General features: G+C 44.5%; 1 protein-coding gene and 2 long non-coding RNA genes across 8 annotated transcripts in view; 1 reads left to right on the top strand and 2 right to left on the bottom strand.

Moving 5' to 3' along the window:
- Nucleotides 1–6,966, top strand: part of col11a2 (collagen, type XI, alpha 2) — a 38,524-nt gene extending 31,558 nt beyond the window's left edge. For all 5 annotated transcript variants that reach the window (XM_086171676.1, XM_086171677.1, XM_086171678.1 and 2 more), the window contains 12 exons: nt 6–59; nt 1,124–1,231; nt 1,311–1,364; nt 1,462–1,623; nt 1,716–1,769; nt 1,853–1,888; nt 1,976–2,029; nt 2,214–2,499; nt 3,508–3,620; nt 3,760–3,828; nt 3,901–4,137; nt 5,000–6,966. In XM_086171676.1, the coding sequence (XP_086027802.1) occupies nt 6–59; nt 1,124–1,231; nt 1,311–1,364; nt 1,462–1,623; nt 1,716–1,769; nt 1,853–1,888; nt 1,976–2,029; nt 2,214–2,499; nt 3,508–3,620; nt 3,760–3,828; nt 3,901–4,137; nt 5,000–5,146 (1,374 nt within the window). In that variant the 3' untranslated portion in view covers nt 5,147–6,966. The remainder of the gene's footprint in view (nt 1–5; nt 60–1,123; nt 1,232–1,310; nt 1,365–1,461; nt 1,624–1,715; nt 1,770–1,852; nt 1,889–1,975; nt 2,030–2,213; nt 2,500–3,507; nt 3,621–3,759; nt 3,829–3,900; nt 4,138–4,999) is intronic.
- Nucleotides 6,967–12,874: 5,908 nt separating this feature from the next.
- LOC147219644 (uncharacterized) lies at nt 12,875–14,305 on the bottom strand. 2 transcript variants are annotated; one of them, XR_015108052.1, is made up of 3 exons: nt 13,958–14,305; nt 13,687–13,814; nt 12,875–13,078 (listed from the first exon to the last, which is right to left on the bottom strand). It is a non-coding gene; the product is annotated as an uncharacterized LOC147219644 (long non-coding RNA). The 2 variants fall into 2 exon arrangements; XR_015108053.1 differs by having other exon boundaries at nt 13,687–13,817.
- Nucleotides 14,306–25,283: 10,978 nt separating this feature from the next.
- LOC147219645 (uncharacterized) lies at nt 25,284–26,731 on the bottom strand. Its single transcript, XR_015108048.1, has 3 exons — nt 26,353–26,731; nt 26,080–26,207; nt 25,284–25,471 (listed from the first exon to the last, which is right to left on the bottom strand). It is a non-coding gene; the product is annotated as an uncharacterized LOC147219645 (long non-coding RNA).
- Nucleotides 26,732–27,569: the final 838 nt, after the last annotated feature.

Raw genomic sequence — 27,569 nt, forward strand, 5'->3', positions numbered from 1 at the left:
CTCAGGGACCCGCCGGGACCAGAGGACCAGAAGGACGTCAGGGAGAAAAGGGAACCAAGGTGAGACTTCTTTCAAAAACTCCTTTATTTCCCGCCATCAGCTGTTCTTACATTTTAAATCCAAATAAAAAGCCTTTTGGTGCAAATTTAGAAATACGCTAAACGTATTTCTAGCGCCTTCTCGTGTATTTAACTCCGAATGAAGCGTTCGCAGATAAAACATAACAAGTACAAGTGCAAAGGTCACGTTCTTTCAGCTCAGATTCAGCACAAACCTGAACACTTGAACCATTTTTCCACTTTTCCCTGTTTTACTTTTTTCCTTTCTACATATTTTTCTATTTATTTATTCTAGATGTTATTGTATATTTTTCATCTTAAACATACACACATATATATATATATATATATATATATATAGGAAGATACAGAGAATAGGGTCAGATGGAGAAAGTTGACTCGCTGTGGCGACACCTGACGGGAAAAGCCGAAAGAAGAAGATATATATTTAATATATTTATTTATTCCTATTTTATATCTAATCCAGAGATGCTGCTATTGTTGTATTGTTGTGTTGCGTCCTGCTTTTTTAAGGTTAGTTTGTGTATGTTTTTGATTCCTCTGAACCTGAGAGCTGCTTTCTCTAAATTTCGTACGGCAATAAAGATCTTGAATCTGGAGAATCTGAGAAAAACAGAAATGCATTTCTGAAAAGAAAAGTCACAACCTTTTTTTAAATTTTCATGTAGGATTACTTTAAAACGATTTATCATTATTATCATTATGCGTTCCACCTCATTCTGTTAGATGTTCCCCCACATCCTTCAAACTACTGATTGTCTGCAGATCTTTTTTCTCTCGTATGAAAGCGTGGGAGTCGAGCAGCCGAAGCCAAAGAGACGCGTTCCTTCAAAATCCACGTCCGATTTATTTTTCTCTCCCTCCTTTTGGACTTTGTCGACCATTACCTGAAAGGATATTGAGATTTCTCGTTGTCGGGTTTCATGTTTCCAGCCCCAAATTAAACCCAAAGCGGAGCGTCTCAGGGATCAGATCAGTGAAGGACAAGGAAGGACGTCTATTTCCACCAGAAGATGATATTCTACACTGGTTTCTTTTCCCAGGGAGACCCAGGTGCCGTCGGCCCTCCAGGAAAGACCGGCCCCGTGGGCCCCCAGGGCACGGCGGGAAAACCAGGAACGGAGGGTCTGCGCGGCCTCCCGGGCGCCGTGGTCAGTGGACGTCTTGCAAACGCCGACTTCCTGGGCGAAGGTGTGAACATGTGAGGTGACGCTGCTCTGTGTGTTCCAGGGCGAACAAGGATCTCCGGGCCCCGCCGGACAGAAGGGACCGCCCGGACCTCTGGTAGGACCAGGATTAAACAACAATCTGTGTTATGGACCTTCGCCTCCTTATCTGCGGTTCGACGTGATTGGTTGAAAACTCGCCCCCCTCCGTCTAGGGGCCCCCCGGCTTGCCCGGCCTGCGAGGAGACCCCGGCGCCAAGGGAGAGAAGGGCCACCCGGGTCTCATCGGCCTCATCGGACCTCCAGGAGAGCAGGGCGAGAAGGGAGACCGCGGCCTGCCGGGTCCTCAGGGCACCAGCGGCTCCAAGGGCGAGTCGGTAGGTCGGCCGTGGGTTTGAGACCTTCTGCCGGTCTCCTGTGTTTCAGTGAAGTGATGAAGGACCTTCTGACCGGTTCGCTGTCACCACAGGGAATGCCCGGAAGCACCGGACCCCTCGGCCCCGCCGGTCCTCCCGGTCTCCCCGTGAGTGTCGCTTTGACTCGCCGCCATGAGGTATGACTTTAAAAGTACGGCGATGATGAACGCATGTCTCCGTTCTCCTCCAGGGTCCTCAAGGAATCAAGGGAGCTAAAGGTGCTGCTGTAAGTTCGCCCTGACTTTAAGTCTTCCGGCGCCACGAGCCGCGATCGGTCATTTCTTGACCTTCTCGCCTTTTTGTCTTCTCTCAGGGAGGTTCGGGTCCAAAGGGAGAGAAGGGTGTTCCAGGACCTCCCGGACCTCCTGTAAGTACTCAAATAAATAGGAAGACGTTTGCAGAGTTGTCAGAAAGTTGGAGCGCTTTCACTTGATGACCACATGATTGGCCATGGCGTAGATTTTCTTTTTTCCCAAAGCCCGGTCCGTTCGGTCGACGCTCTTCACGCCGACCCTCGGCTCCTAGATCCGAAATGTGCTGTTGTTGTCCAGGGCCCGCCTGGCGAGGTCATCCAGCCCCTGCCCATCCAGAGGAGTCCCAAGTCCAAGCGCTCCATCGACGCCAGCCAACTGCTCCCGGAGTCCGACCCCGACATGCCTGCGTCCGACGCCGCCGGCGCCGAGTTCCTGATGGGCAGCGAAGGCATGGAGGAGATCTTCGGATCCCTCAACTCCCTGAGGCAGGAGATCGAGACCATGCGTTTCCCTCTGGGCACCCAGGACAGCCCGGCCCGCACCTGCCAGGATCTGCACCTCAGCCAGCCAGACCTCAAGGATGGTACGGTGCTGCCGCGCTGCACCTGCAGACCACGGCTCCTCCAATTCTTCTTCTTCTTCTTCTTCTTCTTCTTCTGCGAGGTTCTGTCGCATCGAGAGCATCACCTCCACCCTGAGTCCACACCTTCACACACCTCCAAAATCCTCCAGTCGCCTGTTTGAATGTGGACAATGGCGCCCTCTAGTGGATAAAAGAGGGATTGCACCCTTATTTTAAAATTAGGATCAACATGTTTGTATTTTAATTTCTCCTGTTGTTTCTTCTTCACCCATCTCATCTTTGTGTTTTTCCAATGAACGTATTTTGCAGACCATAAGGCGCACCGTAACATATGGTATATAAAGCCAAACGAACTTTATTCATCTCAATCATCTCGCTTTTTTCCCTCGGAATCTCGTCTTTACTTGAGCGATTCGTCCGCTTGCTTCCTCCATGGATTCATTCGTGTTGAATTCTTTCACAGCTGCTCTTTTCCCATCATCCACTGCAAGACCGTCAGCCTTGAGTTTGAATTCCACTTCGGTTAACAGCTTAACAGTTGCCATATATTGTGGTCCTGGGTAATGTTCTATTGAAGCGCAGTGTGTAGTGCTATCACAAAAAGTGGCGGAGGGAAGCGTGCTACGTGCTGTTCTCTGATTGGTTTATGGTTGCCAGTGTGAGGTTGGAACAACGTCGTATTCCAGCACTACATAATTAGTTATCTAACATTGTCAGACGTTCCAACCCGTATTCAGCCGAGGTCAGGGTTTAATACGACGTCCCGTGTCGGCGGTCAACAATCAATCAAGCGGAGCAGCTTCGTCGCTTCTCAACGTCGCACTAAAACATTTTGACAGACGTTTGAACGCAGTGTGCAAAATAGCATTGGTCGGAGGCAGTAAGCACATTAAGAGTTCATAAATAAGGCGCACTGGATTTTTGAGAAAATGTAAGAATTTTAAAGGCGCGTTGGAAAAATCCAGAAGGCTGAATCCACCTTGTGTTGCCTCTGTGTCGCCCCTGCAGGAGAATACTGGATTGACCCCAACCAGGGCTGCTCCAGGGACTCCTTCAAGGTCTTCTGCAACTTCACCAAAGCGGCGGAGACGTGCCTGTACCCGAGCACGAGCATCTCCACGGTCAGTGCGGACGCCTGAGGTCAACGGACGGCCTTCACCCGTCTGAAACCGGCGCCTCTGAAATTTACTCTGTGGATTCGAACGCGTTCTCACAACACGGCGATGACGATGGCGATGATGTGGAATTTTGTGCCGGCAGGTGAAGATGAGCTCGTGGGAACAGGAGAAACCGGGATCCTGGTACAGCGGGTTCTCCGCCGGCAGCAAGGTGAGCTTCGGATCATCTTCTCCTCTTCCTGGCTCTTCCTCGTCCTCACGTCAACCCCCTTCTGTCATCTAGTTCTCCTACGTGGACTCCGACGGCGAGCCCGTGGGCGTCGTCCAGCTGGGCTTCCTGCGTCTGCTGAGCGTCCGGGCCCGCCAGACCCTCACCTACCACTGCCGGCGCTCGGTGGCCTGGGCCGACCGGAGCGCCAAGAACGGCTACGAGAGGGCGCTGCACCTCCAGGGCGCCAACGAGGAGGAGCTGAGCTACGAGACCAGCCCTTATATCAAAGCCCTGCTGGACGGCTGCTCTGTGAGTTCACCCCGCGCTCGCCTTTCGCTCAAATCCCGTCAAACGGCTTCATTGTAGATTCCTCCGCATGTACCGGACAACCCATAAATTCCGGACTATAGGGCGCACCTTCATATAAGCCGCGCCTACTGATTTTTTTAAAGACAAAAGAAATAGTATATAAATAAGCTGCAGGTGTCCCCGGTGAAACGTGAGATATTAACGCAGGAAGATGTTACAGGAAAGATATTTTTGAACACTCTTAATGGCATAAATGGTGGTAACACCTACAACTATGATACGCAACAGTTCTATTTCCTTCTTCGACTGCCAGACCGATCCAAACTGTTTCATTGGTCCATTGTGACGGTGTCGGCGGAAGCAAGCTACCGTGATTACGCTAGAAAAATCCATAAATTAGCCGCAACGTTGTAAAAGCCGCAGTTCTCAAAGCGTGTGAAAATAATCGTTGTCCATCATCTGCACAAAACAATTATTCACCTCGACTTGCACGAGCTGTAAAAATAAATATTGCACAATCTGCACACATACACTTTTTGCACTTCTAATTAGATGCTAACTGCATTCCGTTACTCTATATCCTTACATGTGTAATAACAATAAAGTTAAATCTAATCTAACCTAAAAAGTAGCGGCTTATAGTCCAAAAATAACATTATTCCTCAATCCCATTGAAAATGATCCGAGCGACTCGTCGGGTTTGACGGGAAACGACCGCCGAGGTCGCGTTCCAGTTCCAAAACCGTTGTCCTCAAACTCCCTCGATAGAAGGAGACCACGCAGAATAATTGAGGAAACCAAAGAACGGGAGAATATCTGTGCAGGAACGTCTCCGGATAGTAAGTTCTTGGTGTCTCCACAGTATCGAAAGGGCCTGGACCGGACGGTGCTGGAGGTGGACACGCCTCAGGTGGAGCACCTGCCACTGCTGGACGTCAAAGTGTCGGACTTTGGGGAGAGCGACCAGCAGTTTGGTTTTGAAGTGGGACCTGTCTGTTTCCAAGGCTAAAACACACACACACACACACACGCACACACACACACACACGTACACACACAGATAAATGTGCCAACACAACGAGAAACCACATACGCACTTAGAGAAACACCACAAGAAAAACACACACGCCCAGTAATTTGTATATTAACTTGTAAATGATATTAAATAGAAAAACACACACATGCAAACACACACACACACACACACACACATGCAGATGCTGTTGTGAGACACACTCGAGTCCGTGCCCGGGGCCAACGACATCCTCCCGACTATTAATGGACGTCAGACAAAGAGTGAAGGAGTCGTCACAGCCGGCGGAGGGGAGGCCGGCACTCGTCCCACCCGCTCTACCTCCCCGCCCCGCGCACGCTCCGACACACACTCTGTCACACACTCCGACACACACGCCGACACACACTCTGTCACACACTCCGACATCGTTCCTCGCACCGCCCGGCTCCGTCGCCCACCCGCGGGGTTCCCGCTCTCACGGGACAAAATGTCATTAAATTATTGTTTAAAAAGGTCAAACGAATTAAAATGCATTTATTTAATGTTTTAAAAAAAAAAGATTCGAATTGTATTTTATTCTTAATTTCTCCGCGTGGTCCCGAGAGTCCGGGAGCGCCTCCGGTGACGTCCGTCTCACATGTTTCCCAAAGTGTAACCAGCTGATGTCCTAATAAAACCCCCGTCGTTCACCGGCGAGCAGGTATTTCAATTAAAGCGGAGACGAATTCCGAGAAGGTGACGAATAAACGATCCCCGTTCGCGACTTGGAAACAGTAAAATGCCACGTTTTTTTAAAAAAATCTTCTTTCTTCTTTCTTTGACTTTGTGCGAGGGGCCTCCGTGTCTGCGGCGAGCGTGCCGGAGTCTTTTTGCGAAGGAGCCGCTCGCTTTTCCAACCCGTTCTCGTCCCTCTCGTTTTTTTTTTTTTTTTTTTCTTGTTACTTTGAAATGAACCAAAGAATGAGCGCCGCCGGGGCCTTCGGATCGGCCCGGCGCCGGTTGACCTCGTTAGATTGATCTATTTTTGTCTTTTTCCGCGTGAAATTTTTCCAACTCGGCGACTGTACTGTGGGGAGAAGACCCGTCCCCTTCTTTCCGACCCCGGCCTCAGCTTGTCGCCGCGTGACGGAAAACGCGTCCGTACTCCGAAAAGTGAATCCCGAGCCACGACCTCTGTTAGCCGCGCTCGCCCTCGCGTTACCGGTTTCCCCTCCGGAGGTCGACGCCGTCCGCCGGGCCTCGCCGAGCTGCCGCCCGGGCGCAGAACTTCAGGGTTTCCGTGCGTAAAAAGAGTTCCCTTCCTTCCTTTTTCCTGCGGCGGCGAATAAAAGGCACGCTTTACCGAAAAACACCCGACTGTGTGGCGAGGCGCTAATTCTACCCGAGTTTGTGTTCAGTCCATTCTTCTCAGCCTCTTTTAACATTTCGTGGAGCTCTTCGACCGGGGAAAATGTGCATTACATTCCATTTGTACAGAAATAGTGATATTCTAATGTATTTATTTAAAAAAAAAAAAAAAAAACAAACAGGGTGCTTTGAGATTTGAGAGGGAAAAAAAAAAAAAAAAGAGGATAAAAACGGACCACCAAATACTTCGGTCGAATGTGGTATATTTCATTTGTATTTATTTCCTGTAGCTGCCGGCCTGTTCAAGCCCTGTCCAAACTCCTTGTGTACAACCAAAGAATCTGTGGCCATATTTTCATTGTAATATCCCTTTTTTTAGTGTTTTCATCGACTGTACTGTGCTGTTAAATTTTGCTTCCACTGTAATGATTAAATGGTGACTCTCCAGTTCTGTCACATCTCCTCGACGTGTGCTCTCAGGTTATTTTAAATGCTCCGCAAGCAGGTCCGAGTCGGCCCAGCCCTGCGTTTATCAGGATTAAGGTTTGCAAAGAAAGAAATAAAACAGTGAGACGTGATCTTTGAGCTTTGTTTTTGGGACGGCAGGCCGGAGGGGAGCGCGCGAGGGAAGACCCGGCGTAAGATTCAAAAGCATTTCACGGCGAGTTTTGTGCGAGGTTTACGGTTTGATGTGTTCGTTCATTTTTAAAATAACAGACGAGGGAAACGGGGCGCGACGGACAAAATTTAAACGAAAAAAAAAAAATGAAAACTTGAGATTCTCCGAATAATGACCTCAATTCCTTGTTTGTTTTCAATGTGGTGGGGACAAACATTTCGACGGTGAAATATGGTGCTGAAAAAGAGAAGTATTATTTTATAATGTCTGTAAGTAAAAATACTTTTTTAAAGAAAAAAAAATCCTTGTTTCTGTAATATATAATCTTGTTAAAAAGAGCTGCTCGACTCTTGTTTTTCTTCCAAACGTCACTGGGCTGACATGCCTTCTTCAGAAAGGCCACAAGATGGCGCTGTTGTGTGTTCTCAGTTCTAAGATTTTAATGTGAATTTCACATGTGAATAATAATTGATTTTTATTGCGGATTTGGTCCAATTCCGAGATAGGGCATTCTCATTGGGCTTTAAATATTACTATGAACACTGTGTTGTGTTGACTCCTGAAGATAGACCTAGATTTTAAGTGCTTTGAAAGAAAATATCTAGATATGAGAAAGTTTACTCGCTGTGGCGACCCCTGAGGGGAAAAGACGAAAGAAGAAGAAGAAGAAGAAGAAGAAACGACCTTTGTAAACATTCATAATCGCCAAAAATTAATTTTGGCGAAAAATTGGTTTTACAATGCAGAACAGCAACATTCTGTGGCTGTTTCAACCAACTACTACTGAATTTCTACATTTCCGCGGTCCTGCGGGTTATGTCGTGCTTTATCAAATTTTCTCTTTTCTTTTTTCTTTTAAATCATTTCATTCATCTCATGAACAACTACAGAGCAATTTTGCTTTTTTCCCCTTGATTGGTGACGGAAACGACATTTGTAAATACTCTATGCTTCCACTTTGTTCAAATTAGCCAGAGATAAACTCTCTGGCCAACCTTTCAGTGCTTTAAAATTGAAAAGACATTCGAGACAATTGCATTAAATCTCCAAAAATACATTTCATTAAAAATGCATTAAATCACAAAATATCTGCTACAATTTTGGTAAAAACGACCAAGAAATTCCCCCAAAAGTGGTCATTAGAACCCGAAGGTCAGCAGGACTGAAAATGCCAATAAGCTGCCATTGCCCCGCCGGGCCACAAGAGGGCGCTATAATTTCAACCACGCTGTTGTGACGTTCCACAGGTCAGATGATGCCAAATATGGCGGCGCCAACGTGACGGAGTTTGCCCAAAACTTGCCCTCGAAGTGTGTTGGGAAAGACGCGACATCAACACAGGGGATCGTGATATTGATTTGGAAAGCCTGAGAATGACTTGTTGAACGATTCCGTCTTGATTGATTTGGATCTGTGACATTTCTACAGTTTAAATAACGTAGAACCACTCGATGTATTTCGGATGAAGCAGCCAAGGGCTAAACCGGAAGTCAGCAGCAGTAGCTTCCCGTATTAGATCCAGGTTTTTGTCTTTTTAATGTTCAGGTTTTTTAACAAATGTTTAACAAATGAAACAAAAATTAACAAAAATTTTAACAAATGTTTTTTAACAAATGATTTGTTTAAAAGAAAAAGAACAGTTTCTCAGATGAGCTGCGAGGATGAGAGGATACCTCGTGATGTTTTGTTGAACTGCAGGGAATTCGTTGCTAAATTGCTGCACAAATTAAGAAGCTTTCTGCATTATTGAAACACCTTTTAACGTGTTTAAACGTAAAAAAATAAAGAGCTTGGCCGATCTAAAGATTTTTTTTTAAAAAGTATTCGGTTCAGGGAATCTAAATATGTAAATATGATGCCAAAAATGTCTCGACCGCCCCTGGCGGCGGGAGTCGGTACAGTTCATCAAATTTTCCCTTTTTCGTGATGAATGACCCTTAAAAGGGAACTTGATTGAGTTCATAACATACAGGTGAGTAATGGATAGCGGACGAATTTCTTTTTTTAAAGATTCAAAGCAAGTATTGTCACATGCACAGTGTAGCAATGTGTTTTGCCTGTCCAGTAAAATTCCCTCTTTGTTGTCCCCAGGGCATTTGGATTTGTATTGATAGGAAGTAATGATAGTAAACATTATTATAGATATGAGCAGTATTGGCAGTGAAACAAGACATTTGAATGCAGCTTGGTGTGCAACTCAAAGTGCAGGTGCAAGGAAGAGTGCAGTTTAAATGGGAAGACTTTACGTGTGTTACATGTGTGTGTGAGTGAGAGAGAGAGAATGAAACTGATCCAAACACTGTTAATTATTTCATTGTTTTCGAATCGACAGAATATATTTTGACTGGACAACTGGACGGCAAGCATGTGGCTGAGAAGTGGAAACCCTCGTCTTCATTCTTCGTCTACCAGTGGCATGTTTGCCCGACGGTAAACAGGACTGAAAATGCGAATTAGCAGCCATTACCCCGCCGGACCACAAGGGGGCGCTATAACTTCAACCACGCTGTTGTGAGATTCTTCGGGTCAGAAGATGGCAAATATGGCGGCGCCAGCGTGACGGAGTTTGCCCAAAACTTGCCTCGAAGTGTGTTGAGAAAGACGCGACATCAACACAGGGGATCGTGATATTGATTTGGAAAGCCTGAGAATGACTTGTTGAACGATTCCGCCTTGATTGATTTGGATCTGTGACATTTCTACAGTTTAAATAACGTAGAATCGCTCGATGTATTTCGGATGAAGCAGCCAAGGGCTAAACCGGAAGTCAGCGGTGGAAGCTTCGAGTGCTAGTTCAAGGAAACTAAATGTGAAATGTGTAGATGTGATGCCAAAGAACATGTGAGTCGGTATAGTTCATCCTTAAAGGTGTTCAGAACTGACAGGTAAGTGCTGGGCAAGGAGACGGCTTGCAAGCGCAGTGCCTTCGCCGTGAAACTCAGTGGTCGGCGCTCACGTCCGAAGGAAGACCTCGACCGCCACAAGGGATACATACAGCGGGAGACCAAGACCTGCAGATGCTGATCGCTGACTGGGTCGCTGTTCTGTTGTATGAAATTGTATCTGCAGGAGCGGGAAGACAACTTGACCCTACCTGCGTGTGAAGGGGAAACACACCCCAATTTTTTTTGGACCAAAATGTAAATAAGCTTTACTGTATCACAGCCTGAAGGTCCACATAGATATAAGTGCCACCATTTGTAAAATGTCCGATTTGGTCAAATAAACCCAGAACACACATAAGCATCAATCACCAGTCGGACAATTTATTGACACTCAACTCTTCAGGACTGGTTCTGTCAAGTTGATCTTTTGATGTATTCAGAGATTTCTGGATATACAAGTCAGTATCCACATTGTGGAGAAGGTTCCATTCCCAGATCGACAAAATACGGTTGCAGGTATGTTTTTATACGTGCACACGTGTGTGTGGAGAAATGACATTTGGTGATTCTTTTTTTCCCCCTCCTAAGTGTTTGTGTAAAGTTAGCAAAATGTTTTTTTTATGCTAAAGTAAAATAAAGTATCCATGTGCAAAATCAGGGCAAATATGTGGTTCAAAACCTAAGTGCTCCATCCATTTTTTTTCCAAAGTATTTTTCTCTAAGTGTAAAGTTAGACACATTCAACCTGAATTTCTGCACCTGACCGGAAAGCTCAGTGTCTCATCGACATTTGGTGATTTTTTTGTTTCCAAGTGTTTTCTGAATCAAATCCTAAGTCCTTTTGCCTATTTACTTTCTACCTGACACAGCATGCTCTGCATCTTGCCTAAGATTTTTTTTCCTTCTCAGTGCTTTTCTCTAAGAGTAGGCCTGTATAGGTGAAACCCAAAAATTTGAAACTAACTGGTTAGCTCAGTGCCATAAGCTGCCGACACTGCATTTGGAAACTGCTGGTTCGAGTCCAGCGCAGGTCAATATTGCCTACATCAAGTCTCACTTTGCCAAATGTATCTAAGTACAATTTTTTTTTTCCTAAGTGTTTTTTTCCTCTAAGTGTGACGTTATATAGGAGAAACCCGGATTTCCCTCTGTGACTGGTTAGCGCAGTGCCATAAGCCACTGACGCTGTATGTGATACCGCTGGTTCAAGTCCAGTACCAGTCACACAGCCACATCGGGTACCCGCCCGGTGGAAGGCCGACAACAGCCAGGTCGGGTCCCAACCCCGATACAAGGCCGACGTGGGGGAGTCAGGCGAAGCAAGGAGGAGGGCAGGAGGCAGACAGGCCGAGATAGGGAGGAGGGGGGGCCCCACTAACCAGGGCCCCCCGGGGGGACTTTGGGGGGAGAGAGAGGGGGGCAGGCAGACGAGCACCGTAGAAACAGCCCTGCTAGAGAAATTTCTAAATTTTACTTTTTGGAAAATAGGGGCCCCACACACATTTGGAGGGGGATACATACTTTATTGATTTTGCAAAGCTAGCCAGGGTGCACACTCTTACATGCACAACTTCTGGCCTCACCACACCTGCAACAAGCACAAACAACAATTAGAGATGCACAGTCAAACAATACTTTCATTTCAACGCATACAAAGAAAACCTCCTCAACTACACAACAATCCATCTTAAATATCAGTAACCAATTAACATTGTGCTTAACACTAAATAACATTATACAAAATTAACAACAACAATTCAAGACATCACTTACCATTATATTTACAAACACTTGGGATGTACATTTCTCCACTCTCAGGACAATCTGAAAAACACACATTCTCGTCACACTTTGCAAAGCAAACAATACAATGACGTTCCATCAAGCCTTCTTTTACCTTCAACCTTGTTTATGGATGCTAATTCACAGTCTGCATTGAAACCCAACAGTCACCTCAGTGGCCAGACATCTTTAGTGACAATTTGCATATTTGACTATTTAATATTTCTGAATGTCCACATTGAGTCTACTTTTGGTATATTAGGCCAATTTTTAGTTTGCCCTTCAAACAGGAGCATCCCGAGGAATACGTGCAATCCAGCAAGCTGTTTTAAAGACAGAACTACTTCTCTATTTACAGACTACAAAGATATATACTATATACATGGACTTGAACCAGTGTCCTTCTGTTTCAGAAGATTAGCCTGCTGATGCCTGATCTGGTAAACATAAATCTACATAAGTATTTGCAATATGAAGCAAATGGACTGGGATCCTTCACACCAAGCTGATTTGAAGTATATATATATATATATATATATATATATATATATATAGATCTATGCAGGAACAGAACCTGCTTTGAGACAGATTTTACATCCTGTGTCCAACAGCTATATAGTGACTAGATTCACAAAGACCAGCTAGTAGACGACATTCCAAGAAACCACATGCATGTCAGCAAGAACATTTCAATCTGCAAAATAGTTACTCACTGAACCTCAGATGAACTCTTAGACAAGATGTCTACCTCCGCTCTTAAGTCACCTGATAAAATTTATTCACTAAAGCCTATGCTGGACACCAAACCTACCCACCGTTTCAGAATTAAGCCTGACTTTCACCTCAAAAACATTCCTCAAGGCATCGCCAAGTCACTTCCTGTCAGTACAACTGACTCTGCCAAGTCTTTAGCTTTGCACCTGCTCATCCACCTTCCTTCTCTGCATCAGACTTTCCTTTCATGGCACAAGTTATGTCTGATGCAACTTGTGCATTCATTAATGGCATTTATCAGGTCCGTCTAGGCCAGGGAGACCAAACAAGAGTAACGGAAGTATCCAGACACAAGTTACAGGAAAGGGTATTTATTCAAAATTTGCAAAAACAATGGTAAAAAGCAGAAAGTCCTCGGCTCCTAAGCAGTTTGTGGCTTGACAACCGCTGCCTCCTCCAAAAGCAATTCCCCAGTTCAGAGACGGTGCAGCTCCCAGAGGGTATCTGGCGTCGCCCAGGACCAATAGGGGACGGCAACTGGTTACCATTTACTAAATGCTCTCAGCTGCTCAGAACTACCTGCAACATACAGAGGGAAACAGAGCCACAGATGAACAGACAGTGAAACCGACATACACTGCAAAGAGTTACAACACTAAAGCACTTCTATAGGTTAACAGACGCCACTTTAACAAGCAGACAAGCGCTGTGCAAAGGAAGTTGTATTTCAAATCTCATGCTAATACAGCCGTTCCACAGTAGCTACCAGACAAGCTGAAAATGAAGCTGAGCAGATTGCACAAAACCAGAGCTTTTTGGGAGCTGCTCCCATTTATTGCCAGACATGGGGCAAGAAACAGCCAAACATGATTATAGTTTTCTAAGCTTTTCTAGCAACATCGGCAGGTTCTAAATGCACCAACTCTTAAACGCTACAAATGTTATCCTGTCACTTTTACAAACACATCAGACTTTGTCTACACCTCTGGTACCACCTCCCAGGCAGTATTGCCTGATTCTGAGCCCTGTTGCAGTTCATGCAGAACACTAAGACTGCATCTTGTCACTCAGGACAGTTTGCAATAGCAATGTCCAAATGTCTCAGGGCCACTCGTATCGCTCTACCCTCCCAAAATGAACTGTTTCTCCACCTCACATACATTGAAAGGAGAATCATGCAAACATACCGACTGACATCCAGAGGTGGTGATCCAAACGAAAGCCAAGCGTTGCGTTCCGGACGGACGAGCCTGAGGAGTCTCTTGTGAAGGCACGGGGTCACGATCGCCCATCAGAGGAGACGAATCAGCAACACCTACTTGGACAGAAATAAGGGAAAAAAAAACAGCAGAGCAAAACAGTCTTTGTTCCTCCAAAGATCCAAAAAACAGGGAGGAAAAAGGCAACAAAAACCATGCAGTAAATAAAAGTCAAGCACAACCTCTGGTTCCTTCTTACCTTCCGACTAAGATGAAGCGCAGCAACTCAATGTGTGCAAGACACCTCTTGCAATTCCACAGCCAAACGTGACCATCCAGCACTCAGCAGGTTCTCCTCGGAGCCTCGGCATCTCCCGGGAATGACGTCGCAGCCGGTATAAAAAGGCTGCCATCCTGGCACGGACCAATAGGAGGCCGCGACCAATTAGCATTTACTAAACGCTTTCACCTGCTGCGAATTTCCTACAACGCATAAGATCGGATCAACTTTATCCCTTTATTCCTTTATAACTTTTACACTGGTGTGAAAAAAGGAATTTCCCCTCTAGAGATGAATACAGTGGATCAGATCTTACTCCATGTTGCAGGTGATGTGCAGCAGGTGAAAGCGTTTAGTAAATGCGGCCTCCTATTGGTCCCTGCCAGGACGCTGGGCTTTTTATACTGGCGTCATTTCTGGGCGACGCCTGATCTCTGTGGAGAGCCAGCTGAGAGGTTGAGTTTCATCAGGAAATTGCTGGGGATTTGTGTTGAAAAAAAAAAGAAAAAAAAAAAAGAAAAAAAATAAATAAATATGCAGATGTTTGTCTTGTCTTTCAGATCTGATGCATTTGTTTGGTGTGGTTTTGTGTCCTGTGGTCTCTGGTGAGTGTTTGTTCCTTATTTTTTTATTTGGAATTGGGCTGATTGAAGCAAAGCCAGGGAGAAGATTCAGAACATATTTGTGGTTTATTTTTGTGTCCGAAGGTAAGAAGAGACCAGAGTGTGTGGTTGCTGTGTTTGCTTCCTCCTTGGGTAAGTTGGCACTTACACTTTTTTTTTTTTTTTTTTTGTTAAATGAAAATGTGCTTGTATATGTTTCTGACCTCTGGTGATCTTTGCACCTGTGCTCATCTGTTTAGGCTCATGAAGACTGTTTAAGTGACTGATTCTTTTCTCTTCACTGGAAGAGAACTGGAGTTCCCCTGAAGGAGGACTTAAGGTAATGTTCTGGAGGTGAAAGTAGAAACTGCAGATGTGATGCTCAGTGTTAGTGGCTCTGCCTCAGAGCTGCAGGAGTTACATGTCAGGCTACGGCCGTGGTTAAATCAATGTATTTAATTCCAAGGTTCTTTCAGACGCCGTCCGTAAATGTTTTGTTTGGTCTTGTAGGCGTCCTGACAAGGATCCTGAGCCCCAGAAGAAGCCTGTCCAACACAAGCAAGGTAGTGTGTGTGTGTGTGTGTGTGTGTGTGTGTGTGATTACTTTAGTGTAAAGTTAGCAAAATGTTTGCGGTGTCTTTACCTGTTGCAATTTTAAATGCTTGTAGTTTTCCTGCTGTGAAAATAAAGTGTACTTGTACACCCTGATATCAGTGTCACTTTATTTTTTAAAATCCTTTTTAGTTTATCCTTTTCCTGTTAAACATTTTTCTACGTTTGACTCCGAGTCTGATGCAGCGACTCTTTAGTGCAAAGATAATCTTTAGTATTTCTTCTAAATATTGCACTTGGAAATCCTTCACTTTGAGATTGACTTGCAGTATTTCTGTCTGCATTTTGGACTGTTTAGTTCAGACATTCATTGACTGGTCAGAAATGACCAGGATGTGTCTATTGCATGTTTTTAAGCTGCACACTCAGTGCACCGCAAATGAATAAGTTATGTATCATTTTTCTGTGAAACTCTGCCCGGCGTCCAGCCAATCATACGATGCAATTACGGATCGAATCACAGCATTGACAGTACTTGCTCTGCCCGTACACGCTATAGAACAGTAAAAGTGTGGCGGAGTTAATTTGATGCTAACGCCTTATCATGGCGTCCCCTCAACGTAAAAGCAATGCGGTTCTTGAACGTCTGCTCTGCAAAACATGCAGCAAAGCCGAAGTAGGAAGTGACTTTTCAGTGGAAAATATGGATGAAATGGAAGCCGTGATGGCTGTTGCTCTGGTTGCTGTTGCCTCGCCATGTCGTGACACATTGTCTGCAAACTATTCTGGCAAAGCTGAATTGTTTCCCTGGATTTCAGCTGAAGCTCCACTTTTTTTTTTCTTGTAAGAAAAAAACATTTTAGCTCAATTATGAGTCGTTGGCAGAATAGAGTTGCTCCTCAGAACACGCTCACCTGAAACCACCAGCCGAGGGCTGAACCGGAAGTTAGCGGTGGAAGCGTCGAGTGCTAGTTCAAGGAAACTAAATTCAAAATGTGTAGATGTGATGCCAAAGAACACAATGAGTCAATATAGTTCATCCTTTCAGTGTTTAATGACATGAAAAGAAACTTAAAGGCGTTTATAACCTAGAGGTAAGTACTGGGCAAGGAGACGGCTTGCAAGTGCAGTGCCTTCGTCGCGAACCTTCTTGGATTCGCAAGGAAGCTGCAGGGAGAGAAACACAGTGGTCGGCGCTCTCGTCCGAAGGAAGACCTCGACCGCCACATGAGGGCGAGACCTGCTGCTCCTGATCGCTGACTGGGTCGCTGTCCCGTTGTATGGAATTGTATCCACAGGCCCTCCAGAGTCTGCAGGAGTGGGAAGACAGAACTTGACCCTACCTGGGTGTGAAGGGGAAACACGACTCCAATTTTTTGGACCAAAATGTAAATAAGCTTTACTGTATCACAGCCTGAAGGTCCACATAGATGTAAGTGCCATCATTTGTAAAACGTCTGATTTGGTCAAATAAACCCAGAACACACATGAGCATCAATCACCAGTCGGACAATTTATTGACACACAACTCTTCAGGACTGGTTCTGTCAAGTTGATCTTTTCCTTTCCATGAATTCAGAGATTTCTGGATATACAAGTCAGTGTCCACATGGTGGAGAAGGTTCCGTTCCCAGACCGACAAAATACGGTTGCAGGTATGTTTTTATACGTGCACACATTTGTGTGTGGAGAAATGACATTTGGTGATCCCCCCCCCTTAAGTGTTTTGTGTAAAGTTAGAAAAATGTTTTTTTTATGCTAAAGTAAAATAAAGTATACATGTGCAAAATCAGTGCCCCGGGGGTCCTATGTGGTTCAAAACCTAAGTGCTTCATCCATTTTTTTTCCTAACTATTTTTCTCTAAGTGTAAAGTTAGACACATTCAACCTGAATTTCTGCACCTGACCGGAAAGCTCAGTTTCTCATCGACATTTGCTGATTTTTTTGTTTCCAAGTGTTTTCTGAATCAAATCCTAAGTCCTTTTGCCTATTTACTTTCTACCTGACACAGCATGCTCTGCATCTTGCCTAAGATTTTTTTTTCCCTCTAAGTGCTTTTCTCTAAGAGTAGGGTTGTATAGGTGAAACCCAAAAATGGGACACCAACCGGTTAGCTCAGTGCCATAAGCTGCCGACACTGCATTTGGAAACTGCTGGTTCGAGTCCAGCACTGGTCAATATTGCCTACATCAAGTCTCCCTTTGCCAAATGTATCTAAGTACAATTTTTTTTTTTTTTCCTAAGTGCTTTTTTCCTCTAAGTGTGACGTTATATAGGAGAAACCCGGATTTCCCTCTGTGACTGGTTAGCGCAGTGCCATAAGCCACTGACGCTGTATGTGATACCGCTGGTTCAAGTCCAGTACCAGTCACACAGCCACATCGGGTACCCGCCCGGTGGAAGGCCGACAACAGCCAGGTCGGGTCCCAACCCCGATACAAGGCCGACGTGGGGGAGTCAGGCGAAGCAAGGAGGAGGGCGGGAGGCAGACAGGCCGAGATAGGGAGGAGGGGGGGCCCCACTAACCAGGGCCCCCCGGGGGGACTTTGGGGGGAGAGAGAGGGGGGCAGGCAGACGAGCACCGTAGAAACAGCCCTGCTAGAGAAATTTCTAAATTTTACTTTTTGGAAAATTACACATAGGGGCCCCACACACACTCTTGGAGGGGATACATACTTTATTCATTTTTGCAAAGCTAGCCAGAGTGCACATCACTCTTACATGCACAACTTCTGGCCTCACCACACCTGCAACAAGCACAAACAACAATTAGAGATGCACTCTCAAACAATACTTTCATTTCAACGCATACAAAGAAAACCTCCTCAACTACACAACAATCCATCTTAAATATCAGTAATCAATTAACATTGTGCTTAACACAAACATTATACAAAATTAACAACAACAATTCAAGACATCACTTACCATTATATTTACAAACACTTGGGATGTACATTTCTCCACTCTCAGGACAATCTGAAAAACACAGATTCTCATCACACTTTGCAAAACAAACAATACAATGACGTTCCATCAAGCCTTCTTTTACCTTCAACCTTGTTTATGGATGCTAATTCACAGTCTGCATTGAAACCCAACAGTCACTTCAGTGGCCAGACATCTTTAGTGACAATTTGTATTATTCACTATTTAATATTTGTGAATGTCCACATTGAGTCTACTTTTGGTATATTAGGCCAATTTTTAGTTTGCCCTTCAAACAGGAGCATCCTGAGGAATACATGCAATCCAGCAAGCTGTTTTACAGATAAGACACAATGACTTCTCTATTTACAGAGACTACAAAGATATATACTATATACATGGACTTGAACCAGTGCCCTTCTGTTTCAGAAAATCAGCCTGCTGATGCCTGATCTGGTAAACATAAATCCACATACACATGTGCAAAATATGAAGCAAATGCACTGGGATCCTTCACACCAAGCTGATTTGAAGTATATATATATATATATATATATAGATCTATGCAGGAACAGAACCTGCTTTGAGACAGATTTTACATCCTGTGTCCAACAGCTATATAGTGACTAGATTCACAAAGACCAGCTAGTAGACGACATTCCAAGAAACCACATGCATGTCAGCAAGAACATTTCAATCTGCAAAATAGTTGCTCACTGAACCTCAGATGAACTCTTAGACAAGATGTCTACCTCCGCTCTTAAGTCACCTGATAAAATTTATTCACTAAAGCCTATGCTGGACACCAAACCTACCCACCACATCTTCCATTACAGAATTAATCCTGACTTTCACCTCCAAAACATTCCTCAAGGCATCGCCAAGTCACTTCCTGTCAGTACAACTGACTCTGCCAAGTCTCTAGCTTTGCACCTGCTCATCCACCTTCCTTCTCTGCATCAGACTTTCCTTTCATGGCACAAGTTATGTCTGATGCAACTTGTGCATTCATTAATGGCATTTATCAGGTCCGTCTAGGCCAGGGAGACCAAACAAGAGTAACGGAAGTATCCAGACACAAGTTATAGGAAAGGGTATTTATTCAAAATTGCAAAAAATGGTACAAAGTGGAAAGTCCTCGGCTCCTAAGCAGTTTGTGGCTTGACAACCGCTGCCTCCTCCAAAAGCAATTCCCCAGTTCAGAGACGGTGCAGCTCCCAGAGGGTATCTGGCGTCGCTCAGGACCAATAGGGGACGGCAACTGGTTACCATTTACTAAATGCTCTCAGCTGCTCAGAACTACCTGCAACATACAGAGGGAAACAGAGCCACAGATGAACAGACAGTGAAACCGACATACACTGCAAAGAGTTACAACACTAAAGCACTTCCATAGGTTAACAGACACCACTTTAACAAGCAGACACAAGCACTGTGCAAAGGAAGTTGTATCTCAAATCTCCTGCTAATACAGCCGTTCCACAGTAATGACCAATAAAAAGTCCAAGAACAGCCAAACACCATTTTGGTTTTCAAAGTTCTTCTAGCAACATCGGCTCTCATGTTGGCAAGTTCTAGGTGCACCAACTCTCAAATGTTATCCTGTCACTTTTGCAAACACATCAGACTTTGTCTACACCTCTGGTACCAACTCCTAGGCAGTATTACCTGTTTTCCCACAGCCTGATTCTGAGCCCTGTTGCAGTTCATGCAGAATACTAAGACTGCATCTTGTCACTCAGGACAGTTTGCAATAGCAATGTCCAAATGTCTCAGGGCCACTCGTGTCACTCTACCCTCCCAAAATAAACTGTTTCTCCACCTCACATACATTGAAAGGAGAATCATGCAAACATACCGACTGACATCCAGAGGTGGTGATCCAAACGAAAGCCAAGCATTGCGTTCCGGACAGACGAGCCTGAGGAGTCTCTTGTGAAGGCACGGGGTCACGATCGCCCATCAGAGGAGACGAATCGGCAACATCTACTTGGACAGAAATAAGAAAAAAGCAAAACAGTCTTTGTTCCGCCAAAGATCCAAAAACAGGGAGAAAAAAAAGGCAGCAAAAACCAAGCAGTAAATAAAAGTCAAGCACAACCTCTGGTTCCTTCTTACCTTCCAACACTAAGATGAAGCGCAGCAACTCAATGTGTGCAAGACACCTCTTGCGATTCCACAGCCGAAAGCGACCATCCAGCACTCAGCAGGTTCTCCTCAGAGCCTCGGCATCTCCTGGAAATGACATCACGGCCGGTATAAAAAGGCTGCCATCCTGGCACGGACCAATAGGAGGCCGCGACCAATTAGCATTTACTAAACGCTTTCACCTGCTGCGAATTTCCTACAACGCATAAGATCGGATCAACTTTATCCCTTTATTCCTTTATAACTTTTACACTGGTGTGAAAAAAGGAATTTCTTCTCTGGAGATGAATACAGTGGATCAGATCTTACTCCATGTTGCAGGTGATGTGCAGCAGGTGAAAGCGTTTAGTAAATGCGGCCTCCTATTGGTCCCTGCCAGGACGCTGGGCTTTTTATACTGGCGTCATTTTGGGCGACGCCTGATCTCTGTGGAGAGCCAGCTGAGAGGTTGAGGTTCACTGGGAAATTACTGCCTTTTTTTTTTTTTTTTTTTTTTTTTTTTTTTTTTTTTTTTTTTTTTTTTTTTTTTAATTTATTTATTTTTTTTTTGGTGATGAAAAACTACTTTTTGTTTTGTCTTTCAGATCTGATGCATTTGTTTGGAGTGTTTGTGTCCTGAGAGCTCTGGTGAGTTATTGTCCTTGTTTGTCTTCAATGCAAGTGTGCTGCAGACTTCAGTGCTTCAATAAGTTTCAGATTCTCCTCTCCAGTGATCTTTGTACCTGTGCTCATCTGTTTGCAGTCCTGAAGACTGTTTGGGACCAGTTCTTCATGAGAAGAGAACTGGGGTTCCCCTGAAGGAGGACTTAAGGTAATGTTCTGGAGGTGAAAGTAGAAACTGCAGATGTGATGCTCAGTGTTAGTGGCTCTGCCTCAGAGCTGCAGGAGTTACATGTCAGGTTACGGCCGTGGTTAAATCAATGCATTCATTTCTAAAGTGTTCTTTCAGATGACGTCCATAAATGTTGTGTTTGGTCTTGTAGGCGTCCTGACAAGGATCCTGAGCCCCAGAAGAAGCCTGTCCAACACAAGCAAGGTAGTGTGTGTGTGCGCGCAATAAGTTTACTTTTGTGTAAAGTTAGCAAAATGTTTGAGGTGTCTTTACCTGTTGCAATTTTAAATGCTTGTAGTTTTCCTGCTGTGACAATAAAGTGTACTTATACACCCTGATATCAGTGTCACTTTATTTTTTAAAATCCTTTTTAGTTTATCCTTTTCCTGTTAAACGTTTTTCTACGTTTGACTCAGTCTGATGCAGTGACTCTTTAGTGCAAAGATAATCTTCAGTATTTCTTCTAAATATTGCACTTGGAAATCCTTCACTTTGAGATTGACTTGCAGTATTTCTGTTGGCATTTTGGACTGTTTATGATTAATTCAAACTAAAGAATAGTTCAATCATTCACTGGTCAGAGATGACCAGGATGTGTTGCATGTTTTTACGCTGCACACTCAGTGCACCGCAAATGAGTAAGTTATGTATCATTTTTCTGTGAAACTCTGCCCGGCGTCCAGCCAATCATACGATGCAATTACGCTACGCATCGAATCACGGCATTGACAGTACTTGCTCTGCCCGTACACGCTATAGAACAGTAAAAGTGTGGCAGAGTTAATTGGATGCAACGCCTTATCATGGCGTCCCCGCAAAGTAAAAGCAATGCGGTTCTTGAACGTCTGCTCTGCAAAACATGCAGCGAAGCCAAAGTAGGAAGTGACTTTTCCAGAGGAAAATATGGATGAAATGGAAGCCATGATGGCTGTTGCTCTGGTTGCCGTCAGATACGTCCTCTATGGAGGAGTCTGGTGAGTGACCTCCACAGATGTTTGACCCGCTGTTTCATCACTGCAACGATCTTTGTCCCAGTGAGGCTCTCAGCCTGGCCATGTCGTGACACATTGTCTGCAAACTATTCTGGCAAAGCTGAGTTGTTTCTCTGAATTTCAGCTGAAGCTCCACTTTTTTTTCTTGTAAGAAAAAAACCATTTTAGTTCAATTCTGAGCTTGCTCCTCAGAACACACTCACCTGAAACCACCAACCAAGGGCTGAACCAGAAGTTAGCAGTGGAAGGTTTGTGTGCTAGTTCAAGGAAACGTGTAGATGTGATGCCAAAGAACATGTGAGTCGGTATAGCTCATCCTTAAAGGTGTTCAGAACCTACAGGTAAGTACGGGACAAGGAGACGGCTTGCAAGCGCGGTGCCTTCGTCGTGAACCTTCTTGGATTCGCAAGGAAGCTGCCGGGAGAGAAACTCAGTGGTCGGCGCTCACGTCCGAAGGAAGACCTCGACCGCCACATGAGGGCGAGACCTGCAGATGCTGATCTCTGACTGGGTCGCGGTGCTGTTGTATGATATTATATCTGCAGGAGCGGGAAGACAACTTGACCCTACCTGGGTGTGAAGGGGAAACACACCCCAATTTTTTGGACCAAAATGTAAATAAACTTTACTGTATCACAGGCTGAAGGTCCACATAGATGTAAGTGCCATCATTTGTAAAATGTCCGATTTGGTCAAATAAACCCAGAACACGCATGAGCATCAATCACCAGTCGGACAATTTATTGACACACAACTCTTCAGGACTGGTTCTGTCAAGTTGATCTTTTAATGAATTCAGAGATTTCTGGATATACAAGTCAGTATCCACATTGTGGAGAAGGTTCCGTTCCCAGATCGACAAAATACGGTTGCAGGTATGTTTTTATACGTGCACACGTGTGTGTGGAGAAATGACATTTGGTGATTCTTTTTTTCCCCCTCCTAAGTGTTTTGTGTAAAGTTAGCAAAATGTTTTTTTTATGCTAAAGTAAAATAAAGTATCCATGTGCAAAATCAGGGCAAATATGTGGTTCAAAACCTAAGTGCTCCATCCATTTTTTTTCCTAAGTATTTTTCTCTAAGTGTAAAGTTAGACACATGCAAACTGGATTTCTGCACCTGACCGGAAAGCTCAGTGTCTCATCGACATTTGGTCATTTTTTCTTTCCAAGTGTTTTCTGAATCAAATCCTAAGTCCTTTTGCCTATTTACTTTCTACCTGACACAGCATGCTCTGCATCTTGCCTAAGATTTTTTTTTCCCTCTAAGTGCTTTTCTCTAAGAGTAGGGTTGTATACGTGAAACCCAAAATTGGGAAACCAACCGGTTAGCTCAGTGCCATAAGCTGCCGACGCTGCATTTGGAAACTGCTGGTTCGAGTCCAGCACTGGTCAATATTGCCTACATCAAGTCTCCCTTTGCCAAATGTATCTAAGTACAATTTTTTTTTTTTTTTCCCCTAAGTGCTTTTTTCCTCTAAGTGTGACGTTATATAGGAGAAACCCGGATTTCCCTCTGTGACTGGTTAGCGCAGTGCCATAAGCCACTGACGCTGTATGTGATACCGCTGGTTCAAGTCCAGTACCAGTCACACAGCCACATCGGGTACCCGCCCGGTGGAAGGCCGACAACAGCCAGGTCGGGTCCCAACCCCGATACAAGGCCGACGTGGGGGAGTCAGGCGAAGCAAGGAGGAGGGCAGGAGGCAGACAGGCCGAGATAGGGAGGAGGGGGGGCCCCACTAACCAGGGCCCCCCGGGGGGACTTTGGGGGTAGAAAGAGGGGGGCAGGCAGACGAGCACCGTAGAAACAGCCCTGCTAGAGAAATTTCTAAATTTTACTTTTTGGAAAATAGGGGCCCCACACACATTTGGAGGGGATACATACTTTATTCATTTTTGCAAAGCTAGCCAGGGTGCACACTCTTACATGCACAACTTCTGGCCTCACCACACCTGCAACAAGCACAAACAACAATTAGAGATGCACTCTCAAACAATACTTTCATTTCAACGCATACAAAGAAAACCTCCTCAACTACACAACAATCCATCTTAAATATCAGTAACCAATTAACATTGTGCTTAACACTAAATAACATTATACAAAATTAACAACAACAATTCAAGACATCACTTACCATTATATTTACAAACACTTGGGATGTACATTTCTCCACTCTCAGGACAATCTGAAAAACACACATTCTCGTCACACTTTGCAAAGCAAACAATACAATGACGTTCCATCAAGCCTTCTTTTACCTTCAACCTTGTTTATGGATGCTAATTCACAGTCTGCATTGAAACCCAACAGTCACCTCAGTGGCCAGACATCTTTAGTGACAATTTACATATTTGACTATTTGTGAATGTCCACATTGAGTCTACTTTTGGTATATTAGGCCAATTTTTAGTTTGCCCTTCAGTCAAACAGGAGCGTCCTGAGGAATACATGCAATCCATTGAGCTGTTTTACAGATAAGACACAATTACTTCTCTATTTACAGAGACTACAAAGATATATACTATATACATGGACTTGAACCAGTGTCCTTCTGTTTCAGAAGATTAGCCTGCTGATGCCTGATCTGGTAAACATAAATCTACATAAGTATTTGCAATATGAAGCAAATGGACTGGGATCCTTCACACCAAGCTGATTTGAAGTATATATATATATATATATATATATAGATCTATGCAGGAACAGAACCTGCTTTGAGACAGATTTTACATCCTGTGTCCAACAGCTATATAGTGACTAGATTCACAAAGACCAGCTAGTAGACGACATTCCAAGAAACCACATGCATGTCAGAACATTTCAATCTGCAAAACAGTTACTCACTGAACCTCAGATGAACTCTTAGACAAGATGTCTACCTCCGCTCTTAAGTCACCTTATAAAATTTATTCACTACAGCTTATGCTGGACACCAAACCTACCCACCACATCTTCCATTACAGAATTAATCCTGACTTTCACCTCCAAAACATTCCTCAAGGCAACGCCAAGTCACTTCCTGTCAGTACAACTGACTCTGCCAAGTCTTTAGCTTTGCACCTGCTCATCCACCTTCCTTCTCTGCATCAGACTTTCCTTTCATGGCACAAGTTATGTCTGATGCAACTTGTGCATTCATTAATGGCATTTATCAGGTCCGTCTAGGCCAGGGAGACCAAACAAGAGGAACGGAAGTATCCAGACACAAGTTATAGGAAAGAGTATTTATTCAAAATTTGCAAAAACAATGGTAAAAAGCAGAAAGTCCTCGGCTCCTAAGCAGTTTGTGGCTTGACAACCGCTGCCTCCTCCAAAAGCAATTCCCAGTTCAGAGACGGTGCAGCTCCCAGAGGGTATCTGGCGTCGCCCAGGACCAATAGGGGACGGCAACTGGTTACCATTTACTAAATGCTCTCAGCTGCTCAGAACTACCTGCAACATACAGAGGGAAACAGAGCCACAGATGAACAGACAGTGAAACCAACATACACTGCAAAGAGTTACAACACTAAAGCACTTCCATAGATTAACAGACACCACTTTAACAAGCAGACAAGCGCTGTGCAAAGGAAGTTGTATCTCAAATCTCATGCTAATACAGCCGTTCCACAGTAGCTACCAGACAAGCTGAAAATGAAGCTGAGCAGATTGCACAAAACCAGAGCTTTTTGGGAGCTGCTCCCATTTATTGCCAGACATGGGGCAAGAAACAGCCAAACATGATTTTGGTTTTCTAAGCTTTTCTAGCAACATCGGCAGGTTCTAAATGCACCAACTCTTAAACGCTACAAATGTTATCCTGTCACTTTTACAAACACATCAGACTTTGTCTACACCTCTGGTACCACCTCCTAGGCAGTATTGCCTGATTCTGAGCCCTGTTGCAGTTCATGCGGAATACTAAGACTGCATCTTGTCACTCAGGACAGTTTGCAATAGCAATGTCCAAATGTCTCAGGGCCACTCGTATCACTCTACCCTCCCAAAATGAACGGTTTCTCCACCTCACGTACATTGAAAGGAGAATCATGCAAACATACCGACTGACATCCAGAGGTGGTGATCCAAACGAAAGCCAAGCGTTGCGTTCCGGACGGACGAGCCTGAAGAGCCTCTTGTGAAGGCACGGGGTCACGATCGCCCATCAGAGGAGACGAATCAGCAACACCTACTTGGACAGAAATAAGAAGAAAAAAAAAACAGCAGAGCAAAACAGTCTTTGTTCCTCCAAAGATCCAAAAAACAGGGAGGAAAAAGGCAGCAAAAACCATGCAGTAAATAAAAGTCAAGCACAACCTCTGGTTCCTTCTTACCTTCCGACTAAGATGAAGCGCAGCAACTCAATGTGTGCAAGACACCTCTTGCGATTCCACAGCCGAAAGCGACCATCCAGCACTCAGCAGGTTCTCCTCGGAGCCTCGGCATCTCCCGGGAATGACGTCGCAGCCGGTATAAAAAGGCTGCCATCCTGGCACGGACCAATAGGAGGCCGCGACCAATTAGCATTTACTAAACGCTTTCACCTGCTGCGAATTTCCTACAACACATAAGATCGGATCAACTTTATCCCTTTATTCCTTTATAACTTTTACACTGGTGTGAAAAAAGGAATTTCCCCTCTAGAGATGAATACAGTGGATCAGATCTTACTCCATGTTGCAGGTGATGTGCAGCAGGTGAAAGCGTTTAGTAAATGCGGCCTCCTATTGGTCCCTGCCAGGACGCTGGGCTTTTTATACTGGCGTCATTTTGGGCGACGCCTGATCTCTGTGGAGAGCCAGCTGAGAGGTTGAGGTTCATCAGGAAATTGCTGGGGATTTGTGTTGAAAAAAAAAAAAAAAAAAAAAAGAAAAAAAAAAAAGAAATATGCAGATGTTTGTCTTGTCTTTTAGATCTGATGCATTTGTTTGGAGTGGTTTTGTGTCCTGTGGTCTCTGGTGAGTGTTTGTTCCTTATTTTTTATTTGGAATTGGGCTGATTGAAGCAAAGCCAGGGAGAAGATTCAGAACATATTTGTGGTTTATTTTTGTGTCCGAAGGTAAGAAGAGACCAGAGTGTGTGGTTGCTGTGTTTGCTTCCTCCTTGGGTAAGTTGGCACTTACACTTTTTTTTTTTTTTTTTGTTAAATGAAAATGTGCTTGTATATGTTTCTGACCTCTGGTGATCTTTGCACCTGTGCTCATCTGTTTAGGCTCATGAAGACTGTTTAAGTGACTGATTCTTTTCTCTTCACTGGAAGAGAACTGGAGTTCCCCTGAAGGAGGACTTAAGGAAATGTTCTGGAGGTGAAAGTAGAAACTGCAGATGTGATGCTCAGTGTTAGTGGCTCTGCCTCAGAGCTGCAGGAGTTACATGTCAGGTTACGGCCGTGGTTAAATCAATGTATTTAATTCCAAGGTTCTTTCAGACGCCGTCCGTAAATGTTTTGTTTGGTCTTGTAGGCGTCCTGACAAGGATCCTGAGCCCCAGAAGAAGCCTGTCCAACACAAGCAAGGTAGTGTGTGTGTGTGTGTGTGTGTGATTACTTTAG

This window comes from Fistularia commersonii, chromosome 24 (assembly GCF_037954325.1).
Source record: "Fistularia commersonii isolate RoL2024-O1a breed Wild chromosome 24, RoL_Fcom_v1.0, whole genome shotgun sequence".
NCBI classification, from domain to species: domain Eukaryota; kingdom Metazoa; phylum Chordata; class Actinopteri; order Syngnathiformes; family Fistulariidae; genus Fistularia; species Fistularia commersonii.